General features: G+C 39.0%; 1 protein-coding gene across 1 annotated transcript in view; it reads right to left on the bottom strand.

The window, feature by feature from the left end:
* Nucleotides 1-1266: 1266 nt before the first annotated feature.
* The window catches only part of lbr (lamin B receptor), a 60886-nt gene continuing 44616 nt past the window's right edge, over nt 1267-17536 (bottom strand). The window contains exons 11-14 of the mRNA XM_076273311.1: nt 14633-14801; nt 13648-13728; nt 9603-9725; nt 1267-2276 (exon numbers count right to left, since the gene is read on the bottom strand). Of these exons, the coding sequence (XP_076129426.1) occupies nt 2116-2276; nt 9603-9725; nt 13648-13728; nt 14633-14801 (534 nt within the window). The 3' untranslated portion in view covers nt 1267-2115. The remainder of the gene's footprint in view (nt 2277-9602; nt 9726-13647; nt 13729-14632; nt 14802-17536) is intronic.

The raw sequence follows: 17536 nt of genomic DNA, 5'->3' as shown, positions 1-17536 counted from the left end.
CGTCACACCCCCTTGCCCCAGCAGCTCACACCTCATGAAAGCTCAGATGAGAGTAGCAGTGATTATGAGAGGAGTCAGTGTGGAGATTCAACAGATTCAGATGGAGAGTGTTTTTAGTTAATTCAATAAATAAATCATAATAAATAAATAAAAAAATGACAGACATCTGATGACCTATGTGTATGTTGTAATTTTGCTGCCCATAACTGAACTCAGTTTGAGCAGAGCTTCCATTTGAGCCTAATATTACAACTCGACGATTTTGAAACATCAACATTTAAAGAGCCAAAAATTGGTGGCCATCTTAAATTTGAAGGTCAGAAATAGGTCAAATAAATAAATTTACATAATTTATGAATTTCTTGACCCAAATAGTCTCAGAAACCATGTGTTATGCAGCACTGTGGGCAAAACCATTAAAAAGTTAATATCCAGCTTGGCTTACGGCAGCCATTTTGGATATAGGGCTCTCACAAAATGTCCCCACATTTTTGTAAGGGGCACCCCGGCTAATTTTTTTCTTTAACCTTTATAGATGACAAATCTAGTGAGAAACGAACTTTCGCTCTCCACGGTCACGGAACTGCTATAGATGACCCAACTAATTGTTCAAGACAAGGGGAAGTGGAAAATGAATATTTCCCCAAATGGTGGCGTATCCCTTTAAATATTGAATTTGCTTCATATTGGGATAGGCAGAAGCACAGTTTAATAACAATTAGTTAAATAATAATATGTCATTTTGTAAATAAACATTTAACATTTAAATGATGTAAGAAATAGCTGTTAATTAGTGCCAAAAATACAACTTAACTATTAACAAATACAATATTAGTTAATAGATGTTTTCTATTTGTTAAAACATTAACATACAGATTTTATGCAAATAATTAATATTTAATTAATGATGGAAAAACTATTAACTTAGTAATAGATAAAACTAATAGATATTTTAGTAAAAATTAACAAATTTTAACAAAAGGTTAGGTAATGACTAGTTATTATTATTATTATTATTATTATTATTATAAAGTGTTACTGACTGATGTTATGGTATCAACTTAATCCTACCAAAGGAAAAAAAAAATAAGACCTTGTGAACAAAATTCAAGACTTTGTAAATTAAATCCAATATGTTTAAGGGCTTGACTTGTCCATTTAAAATGTAAGGCCTTTTTAAAACATTTAAGACCATGTTGGTACGCTGTCTGGATAGGAGCATCAGCTAAATGAACAATAAGAGTAATAGGAACTTGGAAAAACAAAACCAATTCTCATTTATATTTATTCTTCAGATGTAAAAATGATGAATGGGAGTCAAAGCGCCACATCTGAAAGACCAAGAAAATAATAAATACCAAAATAAAATGAAACACTGGCATCAAAATCTAACTGGTTTTAACTTTCTGTAAAATTATTTCTATTCTGTATAAAACTAATGAAATATTAAAAGCCACTTTTAGTCTAAAACTACATTATAAAAAAATCTATCAATACATGATGATCTATTTACATTCATTCAGTGATACAAAACATAAACATTCAACTTCAAGCTAATTACACTGAAATACATGTTTTTTTCTGGGTGTAGTCCAAAGAATACCAGATTTGGATTAAAAAAATAATACAATTCAAAACATGAAACCTATTATGAGAATATACACAAGCATTTAGATATTCCTAATATTTTTTTCTTAAATTGTTGAAGTCCTGAGAGTGAACATCTGTTTTATATAAGCATAAAGCCTATATAAAGCATTAATATTGCTTTGTCCACAACACACATTAATACCAAAATATACCATTCAAAATAATGTTAAATATCAGGCTGAAAGACTGATTCTTTAATACTTCAGGTAACAAAAATAAACACGCTACTTAAGACGAGCAATGTTCTTCTGTACAGGAATGTACACCACAAATTGTTTGATGTTTGTCTAATTGAACAAAAAGTGAAAAGCTTTCAAAATCCAGTTTACTTAATAAACCATTCAAACTGCAACCTTAGTTGTACTCATTTTAAATATTAACAGAATGATTTGAGCCCTTTAAAACTGTCTCAACATGTACAATTTGGTTTGTTTCTAATCCAAGGACTGAGTGAGATGGTGAGTTTCAGTAGATCCAGGGGAAGATGCGGTAAGGTACTGCTTTGCAGTATTCATCCCACGCAGAACCATACTTTTTCCTGCACTGTAACTCATCTCTGGAGTTGCGGTGTATAAGCAGGAGGACCAAGTAAACAAGATAAAAGTATGGCAGAGCATGCCTGAACCCTACAAAAGGTGAAATGGAAATGGCAGTCAAGTACAAATCACTTAACCATGGAATTCCGGTCCCACAACACTTAAAAGAGCAACTGTCAGGTTAACAAACACTTTGACTTGCAATGTGAAGTAAAAAGGACATTTTCAAAAAATAACATTCTTTCAATGCTCTAACTAGCATCAACATATAGGGCTAGCCTACAGCCGTTTTTATAAGTAAATTTATGAACGTTCCAAAATAGAATGACATAGCTGACGTAGTAAAGAGGGAGTCTGGCCAAGTTAGGTCAATAATACACAGAGAATAATGTATACTGTATTGGTCCGAATATAAGACGACCCTGACTATAAGACGAGCCCCCTTTTCAGAGGAAGACGACCCCCACTTTTTTGGGGAAAAGGATAAAATAGCCTAAATAGAAGCTGCTATTTGTAGACCAAATGTTGTTTTATATAGATGTTTATAATGCTGGTGATGACAATGAATTCATTTATAAGCTCTTTAACACCATTTAAAATAAATCATGAGATCAATTTCATCCATTTTCTGGGATGCATCCGCCAAATTTAAAATAATTAAATAACTACATTAATGAATGACTTGGTATTTTTTAGTGCTGTCAGTTAAACGTGTTATTAACGGCGTTAACGTAAACCTATTTTAACAGCGTCAGTTTTTTTAACATTCTTTTTGGTCTAACAAATTTTGTCGTTTTTTCACATGCTGTTGCAACAACTAGTAACGTTAGAACAACTACAACACCACACGGATCTAGCTAGACTGGAAACTAAACAATAGGCACTGACAAATGGAATGGAACGTTGTATGTGCTGTACGTACACGCCCCCTTTTAGGGGAAAGAGGACTGTTTGGATATAATGGAAACCTATGCTGCATCGAAATGGGGAGCAAAAAGGGTTTATACTTATTAAATCTTGAAACAAACGTGAATAAAAGGTACAAGGTTGGTGTAAGAGTTATCTGTGTGTTTATGGGATTAATGTGACCCATTATGTTCCTATTTTTTGCTCTTTCCAGTTTACTAACAGGAGTGTCACGAATGTAGGCACAGTCAAACTGCCCGTGGCTGACTATAACTAAGTTTAGCAAGCTTAACTTTACATGTCATAACATCAACTAAACATAAGTCACACATTCATTCTATCACTTGTAATATGAATGTAGCCTATTTCCTACAACTAGGTGAGATAATTGGCTATGTTTTACTGAGGTTTCACAGTTAGCTAGCAAGCTAACCGTTTTACATGGGATATTATGGGAAGTAGTGGTGGGGGAAAAAATCGATTCTGTTCAATATCATTATTTTGTGCTCGCAGTTATATCGATACAGTAGCGCAAAGTATCGCAATATTTAATTATATAATTATCTATTTTAGACTACTTATTTACTCAGGGCTTAAATTTCAGCACGGGATTGCAGGTATAGCGCATAATTTATTCAAGTCCCGCAACTCTAGCCATCATTGCGTGAATGCGGAATGCGGACCGGACGGACTAACTTCTGACTTGACTCGAACGTAACCCCATGCAGGGACACACACAAAGCCACTTTGCAGGTTCTCTCTCTCTCTGCAGGACTTGTCACCGCTGAAGTAAAATTATGCTATAGGTGCTTCTACATCAACTGCTAACCGACAGGAAAGGAAAACAAAAGTTTAGCGATCAGGAACCGTCAGGGATTTTGCAAACACAAAAGGATTACCTAGAGTGGCCATTAGACGCGAGGGAACATGGACGTGTTTTCCATTTGAGAAACGTAATCGATTGCGGACGTGCAGACAGTTAAGGGCTCAACATGCTTCTGCGTCAACTCCACGCCGTAGCTACGCCGGCACTCCTACGGCGTCGTGACCATTTTATGGTTCTGCGTCGGGTTGCTTTGCATCGCGGTGCATTTCACCGCCATAACGCTCGGTGTCGCCTGTGTCTGCCTAGCTCACCACAGAAGCAATAGACTGTAGGCTATGACCAAAACGGTAGTCAGAATGGCAAACCCCATAGACTGTCGTGCCAAAATATTAATCTTTTCTTGCTTAGATTTTGTAAAGTATCGCGAAAGACACAGTGAACTCCATTGACCTAGTTACTGTAACCAGTAAATTAGTCTGAGGTTATTTGCGAGGTGTCTGCCAGCCAGTTTAAGTTATGGTAGCAAGCCAACTTCAGCACAACTGCCCACAAAGTACTGCTTGCTGGCGAAGTGCTAATTTCAAAACGTTACTGACATATAGGCACTTTACAAACGGATAACCCCGTCATTGTAACCAAAATATGTCCGAGTTTATAATGTTATGTAATGTTCACAGAATGAAATGTGACATTTGAAGTGAGTTGAAGAGTCTTATTTTCCTTATTTTTTATTATGCCTTTGAATAATATGGGAGACATGAATCGCAATAGTATTGTATCGTGGCCTAAATATCGCAATAGTATGGAATAGTCACATTTTTGCCAATTCCCACCCCTAATGGGAAGTGTAGCTACGTGCTAAATTTGTCCTCAACATTGGGGTATTGGAAACAAATTAGGTTGGTAATGTACATAGTTTCGACATGAGTAAATTACATACACATAATTCTTTATAACTGATGTGTTAGTAAAATGATTGAATGTCCTGTGAATTAATAACTAGATGCAATGTCAACGCTTGATTACTAGCGGTCTTTCCCATTGGAATCAATGATATAATGTTAACTTGTTTTCCGCTAAAATGGGGCGTGATGGATTAAATGTATCTTTATGATGATGCACCGTTAGTAGGCTACGTAAAGGCATGATGCTGCACACACTCATTTGGGCTTGCGAGCCGGCCAAAGAGTAGTAGCCTAGTTTGACGCATTTAATCGTGTGTCGCCAAAGATATTTTCTCCGTCCCTTGTTCTGTTATCAACAATCCTGTTTGGTGTGATATTGACCTAAAGTGTGTTGAAACATGATACCGAGTGTGAACTTTGGTCTCATAGCTCATCTCGGCTTGTCCCCTGCACTCCAAAATCTGGCCAAAAATAATTCCGTGGAAATGCATGGATTCCAGTTGCTGTTACTGGAAGCAACTGGAATCCATGCATTTCCACAGAATTATTTTTGGAATCTGATCCCTCATCATACCTGTTCATTCGTACTCATCACTCGACTTATCATGACTAAATTCAAGATGGCAGCGTACGGTAAACTTCCTGAAGGTACTGTCTGAAAAAGTACTGGTAGTTTATTTACAAGACGATTATTTATTTGCATGGCTAGGCTAGGCCGATGCCCGAGGCACCCCCATCAAAAATCTGTTGGTAGCACCGGCTAACTAATGCCAGATTTCGAAGTGCAGGGGACAAGAAGAGATGAGCTATTGACAAAAGTTCACACTCGGTATCATGTTTCAACACACTTTAGGTCAATATCACACCGAAATTCTCCTTTAATCAACATAATAACTACACACAATTCATCATTTGTTAAGCCTTTGTTACTTATTAGTTAATGGTTTGTTCATCATTAGTAATTTATTTTATTTAAAAAAAAAATATATATTTTTTTTTTTATATTTACATAATTTATCATCAGTAAAGCATTTGTTCAGTTATAAATGGTTTGTTCATAGTCAATAAGCCTATCCAAAAACATTTTCGGAGTGTCTATTTACACCCCTGGTACGAATAGCCTTGGCCACACAGTTGAGCTATTCATACCCTGTGACTTAACAACAAAAATATGTTGCTCACGTGCACAAAAAACATGGCGGACATTCGTTTTTTCGTCAGCAGAAAGTGAAGAATTCTGAAAGGTTTCGGCACAAATATCTGTTCAGATTAAGTTTTAGATTGAAAAGTTGTGTTTTATTTTCATAATCTTGGTTCAGTGAACACATACAACCGTCAGTTTGTTAGTTAACAGAAATTTTGTGAATATGATGTTCAGACCTATAAACTATACGTTTACCTGCAAAAAACATTTGCTTGTGGAAGAAGATAGTGCAGTGGTCTCAGACATGGCTTATCACGTGGGAGACCGAGGTTCGATTCCCATGTGATGTGAGAGTGAGTGTGCATTTGTACCAACGTCTCTGAAGAGAAGGCGCGCAATTTGAACAAGAAATCAGTTCTCATTGCAACAATTAGCTAGTTCATGCACCAGGGTGTAAATAGCATACAGTACTATATACACCAGGGTACAAATAGCATCCACTTCTAACTGAATAAGGTATGCTGTTTGCATCCATGTATAGAGTGTCTATTACACAGCTGAGTTATTCACACCCTGTTACGTAACAACAAAAAAACATGTTGCTTGTTTTTTTTATTATTATTACATTGTGTGATCAATATGCCAGAATAAACAGGGGTGCAAATAGCATACACTGATATTTGTACCAGACGAGGTATTAATAGAACACATTGCTGTGTGCACCGAGATACGAATAGCATACATTGATATTTGTACCAGACGGGGTACTAATAGGACACATCGCTGTGTGCACCGGGGTACGAATAGAATTCACTTCTAATTGCACCAGGGTACGAATAGCATACACTGCTAATCGTACCAGGGGTGCAAATAGCCTTACCCAATTTTTTATACTTATTAAATAATGAAACAACCACTTACAAATGAAATCCATTATAAACCAGTTGCAAACAAAATGCTTTGTTCATCATTTGTAATGCATTGCACCTATGTTAATTCTCATAAATAAAGTATGTGTACACAGTTATAAATGGTTTGTTCATAGTAAATAAGCCTATGCCTAAAATGTTTATGAATTATTGTTAATATGCAATACTAATTTTGTGGATTAAGTAATATTTCCATTATTTAACAGTTGTATACACATGCACTAATGATTAGTTAGGGTGAGGACAGATATTTTATAAACCACTTCCTAATACTATAATTTATGATTAACTCAGGAGTTACAAGTGGTTAGTTAATTATATTTTGTGAGCTTATCTAAAGTGAGGACTCTATGCCTTGCAACACATTTTCAAATGAGTTACAGTGGTCCGCCAGCCTCTTGCTATCTGGGACCGGCACAATTTGACCAGCAGTCTCCGCGTCCATAGTTTGTGAAATGCTATGCTGCGTCCGAGCAAAGATTCTAGAAGCCCAGCGCAACCCCAAAAAGGAAGACAAATGAGCGTCCGGCTTGAGGCTGCGCTGGATGCCGGACAGGGCGTTTAAAATCTGGACTGATGTATGGCCACCCTATCAATGCTAACTGGCTTACCAACTCTTTCTCTTACTCACTCTAGGCTAACTGCGTAGCTCTCAGGCCTTGGCTACACGAAAATGACGGGCATATTTTTTCTTGCCGTTTTCACACCTTTAACCAGGCTCCTCACCCATACCAGACGATCAGCACACATCACCCCCATTCTCCATCAACTCCATTGGCTACCAGTTCCGTCCCGGATCAAATACAAAGTACTACTACTCACCCACAAGGCCCTCCACAACCTTGCTCCCCCCTACATCCGCGACCTCCTGACCCCTTACACTCTTTCCCGCTCACTCAGATCCTCTGACCAAAACCTCTTGGCTATCCCCTGCTCCAGACTCTCCATTAATATTAATGACACCCGGGAAAAACATCTTCACTCTGCAACCACTACACTTCCATCTTGTAGCCTTCTAGTTCTTGATCTACGGAATGCACAAGACACCCCGCACAGAACAAATGCTTCCCCCAAAAGGTACGCTGGTTACTTATAAAATTGAGTGAAATCTCCATGTTTTATGTATTTTTTTTTTAACCGCACTCACTTGCTGGTGGTCCCATACGAAAATTGAATACCTCCCTTTCGAAAATTCAAGACATTCCAGACAATAAGATTTTTTTAGGCCTTAAAAATCGAAAGTTGTATTTAAGACTTAAGGATCCGCGGGGACCCTGAAAAGATAGACTGTGGTATTTCTAATAATTATGAATAAAGAGAACCATAGCCTCAATAACTTTCACTGCATCAACAATAGCCTGGGCTTACACGTCTAACTGTACAGTCTTGAAACAAGCAGTTTCAATAACACTGACAGATGTTGGCATCGCAAAAAACACTGATGTTTGATCAGCATTGCCCATCAATCAGATCCAGGGGGTGGAAATGAGTTTTCCTTAAATTGATCACATAAACCTACCGCTGAAGACAGTTAGCTTCTCCTTGAAGTCTGTCATTGCGTCGGAGAAGTCGTGCCTATCAGTCCATCAAGGCTTTGAAGTCGGTGTGTTCAGCTTTTTAGCGATCTTCGCCTTCAGCTGTATGACAGCTCTAGTAGGCTAATGAGCATTCCGTTATTACGTTTTTTAGTCACATATTCAAACACTCTCCTATCAATCTGTTGGAAGCAGCCATGGATTTTGTGACTGTTAGCATTTTAAGACGGTATTTCTGGGCTCGCCATCGCGTTAATCATATGATTTTTAAATTGCCATCAAAGCTCCTTCTCAGTTGTTGGTTAACTTGACCTAGTTTTGAACCACTTTGTTCTAGATTATCTCTTGGTCTCTCCATCATTCAGGCTCATGACACTGTTGTGAAGGTTGGTGGCTGCTCAGTTAATTCATAACACTCGATATCGATACGTCACCATCTACGGTCAGGCTTTTCCGTTCTTTTCTAGGTCGCGAATATAAATCCAGGCCCACTTTTTCAGACTTATTTTGAGAAAAAAAAACCTCGTCTTATATTCGACCCAATACGGTAATACCGCAGGTTTGACACTGCTGAGGTTGCATATAAATGCATAGGCATACAACAGCCTTGTAATTATTAACCGGCATCAAACAGACCCAGAACAGACAAGAATTTGGAGAAATAACACCCAGCGATGCATGCCCATTTTTCATTTAAGGAGTGGAATGGGCATGCATCTTGGTGAGTAGGCTAACCAATGCTGGTGAACACGTTTATCAGAACAGTAGCTTGCCATCACGTCGTAATATATAACAAACTACAATAAGAAAACGAGTGATTTCTGTCTTTTGTAACAAAGCAGGCATATACTGCCTAATTTAAAACAGTCAAAATATGCTAGCAGCGTTATCAACTTACATTGTTGGCTAACTAATGATAGCCTAGGTGTCGATCAGTACCTAGGTCACTACCTCGATTGCCAGTTTATAGTTTTGCTTGTACCAATTATATAAAATTTATCCGTGCTTGTTATGTAGCACGAAAATCACAGTGTATTTTTTTCAAGATTCAAGATTGTCTTTATTACATCTCATTATACGGGTATACAAGAGTAAAATTCCTCCTTGAACTAGGTAAAACAGACTGTTTTCGTTTTTTTTTTAATGCCAAATGACAGAGAATATTACTCACCACATGGGAGAGACCAAGCAAGGCCCATGAGTAAGTCACCCAAGTAATTTGGGTGGCGGACAAAGCCCCACAATCCAGACACAATGAGACTCTTTCCAGTGGCAGTAGAGATGGTCTTCAGGTCTGCAAATAAATCAAATAAATGATAAAAAAAAACATATTAGTGTAAATATTACTGTATATAAACACACATACCTTATTTTCTGGACTATAAGTCACTTTTTTTTTAGTTGGGCTGGTCCTGCAACTTCTAGTCGGGTGCAACTTATGTTACATTATATATATTTTGATATGTTTTAAATTCATACGGACTGACATGAACCAACAGTGTTGGGGAGTAACGGAATACATGAACCTGCGTTACGTATTCAGAATACAAATTATGAGTAACTGTATTCCGATACAGTTACAAGTTAAATAGTTGGTATTTAGAATACAGTTACATTGTTGAAATCAATGGATTACATGACGATACTTATCTGTTTCATAAGTTTGTTCACTCTGTAAATAAATTAAGGCAACTCCATTTTCCAGAAGCTCCTGAAAGCTATGATTAAATTGTTTACATGTTTAAATCCAAGCCCTGCCGTCTTGCACTAGCCTCAAAACGCAGCCAGCGCGCATTATGGAAGCGTCATCGGAGACCCTGAAATGACTGTTTGCACAGCAAATTGAGTAAAGTAAGTGGAGGTAACTCCTGTTCCTCACTGATCGTGGTTCCTGATGTCTGTTCAAAGGATATTTTCCCAAGTATTAATGGCTCAGGCTACTTCGGCCAATCGGTTACACAGTTTGCTAAGCAATAAGCAAAGCCTAGTTCACGTGTTGATTTAGACCTAGGCTACAATAAAACCAAACTCTAAAATAGGCACTGCATTCTAAGTTTTTTATTCTAACTTAAAATAGCTTTATAGATTATTATTTTTTTCTAGATATACATTTACGTTTTAAAATGAATTATATGGTGCAGCCTCTGAAGAATTAGTCTAGCGAGTAGGCCGATCATATTTTAACGTGCGGTTTTTGATTGTCATTACGCGATCACGTTCATTTTGAGAGCACTGATATACAGTAGCCTAGCCCATAGTGTTTACATTTACAGGCCATTTGCGTTCCACCCGTCATTTGCGCCCCTCACTTGTAGTCTACTGGGTTGATGCCACCGAAAAATCTCACAGGCACACCTTAATTAGGGTAGACTGAGTAGGCTACAGTTGAGACATGTGTACAGTTGAGACACCTTAAATATCTTGCTTGCACAGCAAGCCCAAGTTGTGCCCTCTTTGATCATGGAAAATTTGAACGACACAAGTATCTCCCATCCAAGGATATCGGCAAATGTTTTTTTTTCCAAAGTAAGAATTTCACTTCACCATGCACCTTCGACAATGAATAGCTCATTACACTTATGTTACTGTTAAACGTAACTGGTATCATTACAAACATTATTCTGTGTCCTAAAAACTGGCATATTTTATTGCATTGTGTCATGTAAGGTTGTTGCAAAATCTAGAGAAATGTGTGAGGTGGTCAGCGGGGGACAATTGAGACACACATTGGATCGATAATTTCTGGCTACGCCCTTAAAGTAGCCTATTTATTTGTTTATTTTAATTAGCCTAGTCGCCTGCTGTAGTTTTAATGGTCACCTTGCTATTTTAAAGTTGTATCAGGTAGCTTAGTTGACTTTACATTCTCCTATGTGGGCCTAACACTTCAGACATTTGGAACAGAAGAACACACCAGAATAAGTCTGTTTAGTATATATAAGTATATATAGTATATATACACTCTTTTGATCACGTGAGGGAAATTTGGTCTCTGCATTTATCCCAATCCGTGAATTACATTACATTACATTACATTTGGCTGACGCATTTTTAGCCAAAGCGACTAACAACATGGTAAACAGTTTAAGTTTTAGAGCAATTCTCAACAATATTAGGACAATTTAAAAAACATTAGAGTACAGTAAGAATAAGTGCATCAGTGAGTGCTGTTTTTAACAGTTACGTGTCAGTTTAAGACGGCTGGTGAGTGCTAGGATCAGCAAGACTTGTTGTAAGTGTTGCTATGAGAGGAGATGTTCTCTAAAGAGCTGGGTCTTCAGGAGTTTTTTGAAAATGGAGAGGGATGTCCCTGCCCTTGTAGGAACTGGCAGTGTGTTCCACCAGCGAGGAACAACAGATGAGAAAAGTTTGGATTGGCCTGAGCGTACCGGAGGTAGAGCTAGACGTCGTTCGTCTGAGGAGCGCAGCGGTCTGGAGGTAGCGTATATCTGTATGAAGGCATTCAAGTAGGTGGGAGCAGAACCGGAGACTACTTTGTAGGCAAGCGTTAGAGCCTTGAATTTGATGCGGGCCGCCATAGGTAGCCAATGTAGCTGGATGAGTAGCGGGGTAACATGTGCCCTCTTGGGTTGGTTGTAGACCAGGCGCGCCGCCGCGTTCTGGATCATCTGAAGTGGTTTCACTGCGCAGGCTGGGAGACCTGTCAGGAGGGCGTTGCAGTAGTCGAGTCGTGAGATAACTATTGCCTGAACCAGAAGTTGGGTGGCATCTTGATTTAAGTCCTGATTTTCCGTATATTGTAGAGTGCGAAACGGCATGACCGGGCGACTGAGGCAACATGATCTGAGAAGTTTAGTTGGTTGTCGAGAACAACTCCTAGATTTCTTGCAGTCCTGGTAGGTGAAACAGACAGAGAGTCAAATTTGATGTTGATGTCGTGGTGTATGGTAGGTTTAGCTGGGAGGACCAGCAGTTCAGTCTTTGAGAGGTTCAGCTGGAGGTGGTGTGCCTTCATCCATGTAGCTATGTCTGAGAGGCAATCCGAGATCCGTGCTGAAACCAAGGGGTCATCAGGTGGAAAGGACAGATAGAGCTGTGTGTCGTCTGCATAGCAGTGGTATGAGAAGCCATGCGAACGGATAATCTGTCCCAAGGAGGTGGTGTAGATAGCAAAGAGAAGGGGGCCCAGTACTGAGCCCTGGGGGACCCCTGTGGTGAGATGGTGAGGTGCAGATAGCTGACCAAGCCATGATACGTTAAACGAGCGTCCTGTGAGGTAGGATTCAAACCAGGAGAGAGCAGAACCGGAGATTCCCATGTTAGCGAGTATAGAGAGAAGGATGCGGTGATTAACCGTGTCAAAGGCAGCCGATAAGTCAAGCAGAATGAGCCTCCGGTTACAGGTCCGAAGTGCTAACCAGTAGGCCACGGCTGCCCAATAAGTAGTAGGCCTAAGCAGGATTTGGTGGCCGCATTCCTACACTTATAAAATGCAATTCAATGTGGAAGTAATCTAAGTATTCAGAATACGTTACTCAGATTGAGTTACGTAACGGAATACGTTACAGATTACATTTTTGGGCATGTATTCTGTATTTTGTAACGGAATACGTTTTGAAAGTAACCCTCCCAACACTGTGAACTAAGGAGTAAACATTACCGTCTACAGCCGCGAGAGGGCACTCTAGGCTTGTGACAACTATATGCTGCTCTTGTACCCCTGAAAAAATTAACTGAAACATTAACTTAGACAACTGAGAAAGACTCCCTGCCAGGTATAGTTGAATAACTGTTAATGTGTTACGTTAACATACCGGACACCTATTCAGCCTGTTGTTCTGTGTGCTATTGTGTAGTTGAATAACTTGTCTTTCCAGACTAAATATCTGTTCTTGGTCTTGGATTTTGTGATTTCAAAATAAGTGTGACTAATGGCCTCCTTACACCAGACAACTTTGACAAGATTTGGGAAAGATTCTTGAAAGATTGTAGTCTTTTAACTAATGCCCCCAATTCAAACTTTACTCAAAAGACTCCAATCTTTCAAGAATCTTTCCCAAATTTTGTCAAAGTTGTTTGGTGTAAGGTGGCCATTATATGTTTTTTTTCCTCTTCATGACGCATTTTTTGACTGATGCGACTTACACTCTGGAGTGACTTTTAGTCCAAAAAATACGGTACATTTTCCCCCTAAAACATCTTCAATTACACACCTGTGCATTACAGAATAATGGGTTACAAAATGCTGTTCTTACGGATATGTGATGGATCAGACGGGTTTCTTCTGAAATTATTTTTCTGAGAGTTTGCCTTGCGAAATATATAATATCCAATACCTGAAGAAAAGAACATTTAATTTCAAGAAATGCATATTTATAAATTAAATTAAACTAATCAAATACAACATTATCAGCAGGGATGCAAACACATGTGTGGTGAAAAAAGAGAGAAACACGACTGACACGACACGACACTTCCTACAGGTTTTAAATAAAGGCAGCCGTGGCCCACTGGTTAGCACTCCGGACCTGTAACCGGAGGGTTGCCGGTTCGACCCCCGACCAGTGGGAACGGCTGAAGTGCCCTTGAGCAAGGCACCTAACCCCTCACTGCTCCCCGAGCGCCGCTGTTGTAGCAGGCAGCTCACTGCGCCGGGATTAGTGTGTGCTTCACCTCACTGAGTGGCAGAATAATTGTATTATTGTACGGTTCTGGATGATCAGTCAGATGGCAGCGCCAGCGTCAGCTGAACGAAAGCTTCCACACTAATCAAGTCCACCTTTGCGTGTTAAAACTTCCAGCTGAAGTAGGCTAGCTATACTAGAGGTAAGCTGTGCAGCGCAAACTGAGAGAGTTGCCTCCTAACGCAGTGAGTGTAGCCTATATTTTCTTAACTGCTATCAGAACGATAGGCTACATCTACCGCTCCTTTGCTACATGATCAAATATTATCGATGAAGGGAGGTTATCAGAAGCACTGGACATTAACCAGCAGGCCCATATTAGAAACGCTCTGGTTCCTTTGGTAGCCAGTGGTAGATGACATGAAAAAAAACTAGAGTCGCCGGAAAGCATCCCTGATGATCATACCCCTCCCTTCCCCTTAAAAAAAACTCTTCGGATCTGCATGATTCACACAAGTCGCCCAAACTGACGTGAAAAAAGCGGGAGGCGCTGAAACGCTGTGTGTGCATCCCTGTATCAGTTACCCTGAAATTAGGTATTTTTAACTTCATTTACCTTTGATGGTGATGATGACTGCAACGAATAACTTAGATAGCTCACTTGGGTGATTTACCAAGTAGTGTGCTTGACAGGTAAAAGTGAAAGGGACCCATACCAGGTCTCCAAAGGCCAACATGAATCCAAAGCCATCATGAACTATATCCATAGTCGTAAGAATCTTTTCCTAAAATTGAAAAGGTAAATTAGTAGTACCAAAACTGATATTGCAACTTTGTCGGACACCTCTAGGTTCAAGCTGACAACCTTCCAGTATTAATATTTAACATGTGTTCTAGCCTAGTTGTCAGCTTAGAAAAATATTTATTTTTTTGTACATTCGATCACTGAACAATATCCGATTTTACCTTTAAGAATAATCCAACTCCCTTATAATCAAATTTATGTGCAAGCATGATCTTAAAAATTAGTAATCAAATATAGCAGCAAGCAGCTATGAATATAAAACTAGGACACCTGCGAGTTCATACAGCAAATATGAAACAATTCTGATGAAACTTCTAGGAAAGGTAGAAGTAAGAAATGTGGGGCCATGTGGTACAACAGGCTTCAGCATACCATGTACAGGCCCAAGTGGACCCAGGTTTGAATCTGACCTACAGTTATATCCCGATCCCACCCAAACTCTCTCTCCCACTTACTTCCTGTCTCACTCTTCACTGTCCTATACGAAAAGGCAAAAAGCCCCCAAAAAAATATACTTAAAAAAAGTGTGCTTGTGCTCAAGCAGTGCTTGCATTTAGCAAGCACAGCATTATTACTGTACGTACACACCGCCTCCGACTTGAGCTGCAAAAGAAGCTCTGACCGCCCGACAAGGACGCTTGTCAAAAAGTACGAGGAAGCTTTTGACGCTTTGACCGCTCTGACGTGGCAGCACTCTACGTTGCTGGTCGTTTGCCTTCTGAACTGTGTCATAGCTCATTACCATAAAGTTGACCAACTTTCTGCTTGACGCTCTGGTCGCTCAACGCGCCCAAAACCCAGCACTTGTCTAAAACAAGCCTCCACACTGGCACTGTCTCTATATCTTAATTAAACAAACTATTTACTAGACTATTTTGCACTGTCTCGCTCACTAAAATCTGATAGGGCAACAATACATGTTCCCACGTGACCCTAAAGAGACCTTTGTTAAACTGGTGTGGCTCCTTTAAGTGCATATATTCAATCCAATCCAATCCACTTTATTTATATAGCACAGTTTAAACAAACACAAGGTTCCCAAAGTGCTGTACAGCAAGATAAGAAACACACAAGACACCACAGAAGCACAATAATAGGATAAAGTATTAAAATTAAGAGATAAAAACTAACTAAAATAAATGTAAAAAATAAAAGTAAAAAGACATAAAAACTAAAATAAAAGTAAAGAGAGATAAAAACTAAAATAAAAGTAAAAAAAGATTAAAAACCAACTCAAATCCAATAAATAAAATAAAATAAAATAAATAAAATAAAATAAAATAAATAAAATAAAATATACTGCCCACATAACACATCTACATACCATCAATACACTACCTGGGGTTAAAAGCCAGAGAAAAGAGGTGAGATTTAAGATGGGACTTAAAAAGAGACAGTAAAGGGGCCTGTCTAATGTGAAGGGGCAGATTGTTCCATAGTTTTGGAGCTGCAACGGCAAAAGCTCGTTCCCCTCTAGATTTTAGCCTGGCTCTGGGCTCTGTCAGGAGCAGCTGGTCAACTGACCTGAGAGAGCGGCTGGGAGTGTATGGGTGGAGCAGCTCAGAAAGGTAAGGTGGGGCAAGGCCATGCAAGGCTTTAAAAGCAAATAAAAGAGTTTTAAAATGAATTCTAAAATGGACAGGCAACCAGTGGAGCGAAGCTAAAATAGGTGAAATGTGCTCATACTTTCGTGTGCTAGTTAAAAGACGGGCAGCAGCATTTTGTACCAGTTGCAGACGAGCAACGGAGGACCCGCTAACCCCCATATAAAGTGCATTTCCTAGGGTCACAAAGGCGTGGATTACTGTTTCAAAGTGCTGTTTTTGAAGGACTGGTTTAATTTTTGCCAGCTGCGTCAACTGGAAAAAGCTTGATTTTACCACAGATTTAATCTGGCTGTCAAATTTAAGGTCAGAGTCCACTTTTACCCCCAAATTTGTCATGATTGGCTTGTGGTACTGTGCTAACAAACCCAGATCAACCAGGGGGGGTCACAGAAGTGCAACCAAAGACCATGACTTCAGTATTTTTTTCATTAAAATATATAGCGAGTGATAGCAAGTGTGTGCTTCTCAATGAGAGAGGAAAAGAGAGAAGATGCTGCTACTCGTGGCGCAGAGCCTGTCTATACTAATTGCTGCCAAAGCAGAGTTAGTGAAGGAGACTTATGCATTGTTTAAACTATTGGCCATTGAATAAAGTGGTGATTTCTCGCACAATATGTCTTGCATCTGCCTGTTGCTTATGACCTACTGTTGAAGTGAATTGGCCGCTGACTTCGGTTTTGGAGGATATAACGTTCCAACTAACGTTACAATCTGGAGCAGAGACAGGAAAGGGTAATATTTCTCAGTAAAAATTACAAAATGTGAGCTAACAAAACACTATGCAAAAAATGTCAAATCAATTGCGTGCTGCACAGATTAAATATTAAATGACAAATTGAAAGCCATTGTATTTCAGATAATTATATTTCAAACACTTTGGCAGAACTATGAGACTTATGGGAGATAATAGCCTATTTGATACCAAGTGTATTTATGACCATCTACACCTAAACAATAATTTGAAGTGAAACCTTCACCTAAGAGTGTAGGCTATAGCCACTCTTTGAATATCATTTTGAATAGCCAATGTCAAAGTTGTTTTGAGGTTATGCTATTTATTCACTCATTTTGTTCAAGAGTGAAGACAATCAAACTAGTAATTGAATTT

Source organism: Alosa pseudoharengus, unplaced genomic scaffold (assembly GCF_046254945.1).
Source record: "Alosa pseudoharengus isolate Yale_2024_CS ecotype anadromous, Long Island Sound unplaced genomic scaffold, YU_APseudo_1.1 YU_APseudo_1.1_scf_7, whole genome shotgun sequence".
Classification (NCBI taxonomy): Eukaryota; Metazoa; Chordata; class Actinopteri; order Clupeiformes; family Clupeidae; genus Alosa; species Alosa pseudoharengus.
The sequence above is the reverse complement of the archived record's forward strand: the minus strand, read 5'-3'. Positions and strand labels throughout refer to the sequence as shown.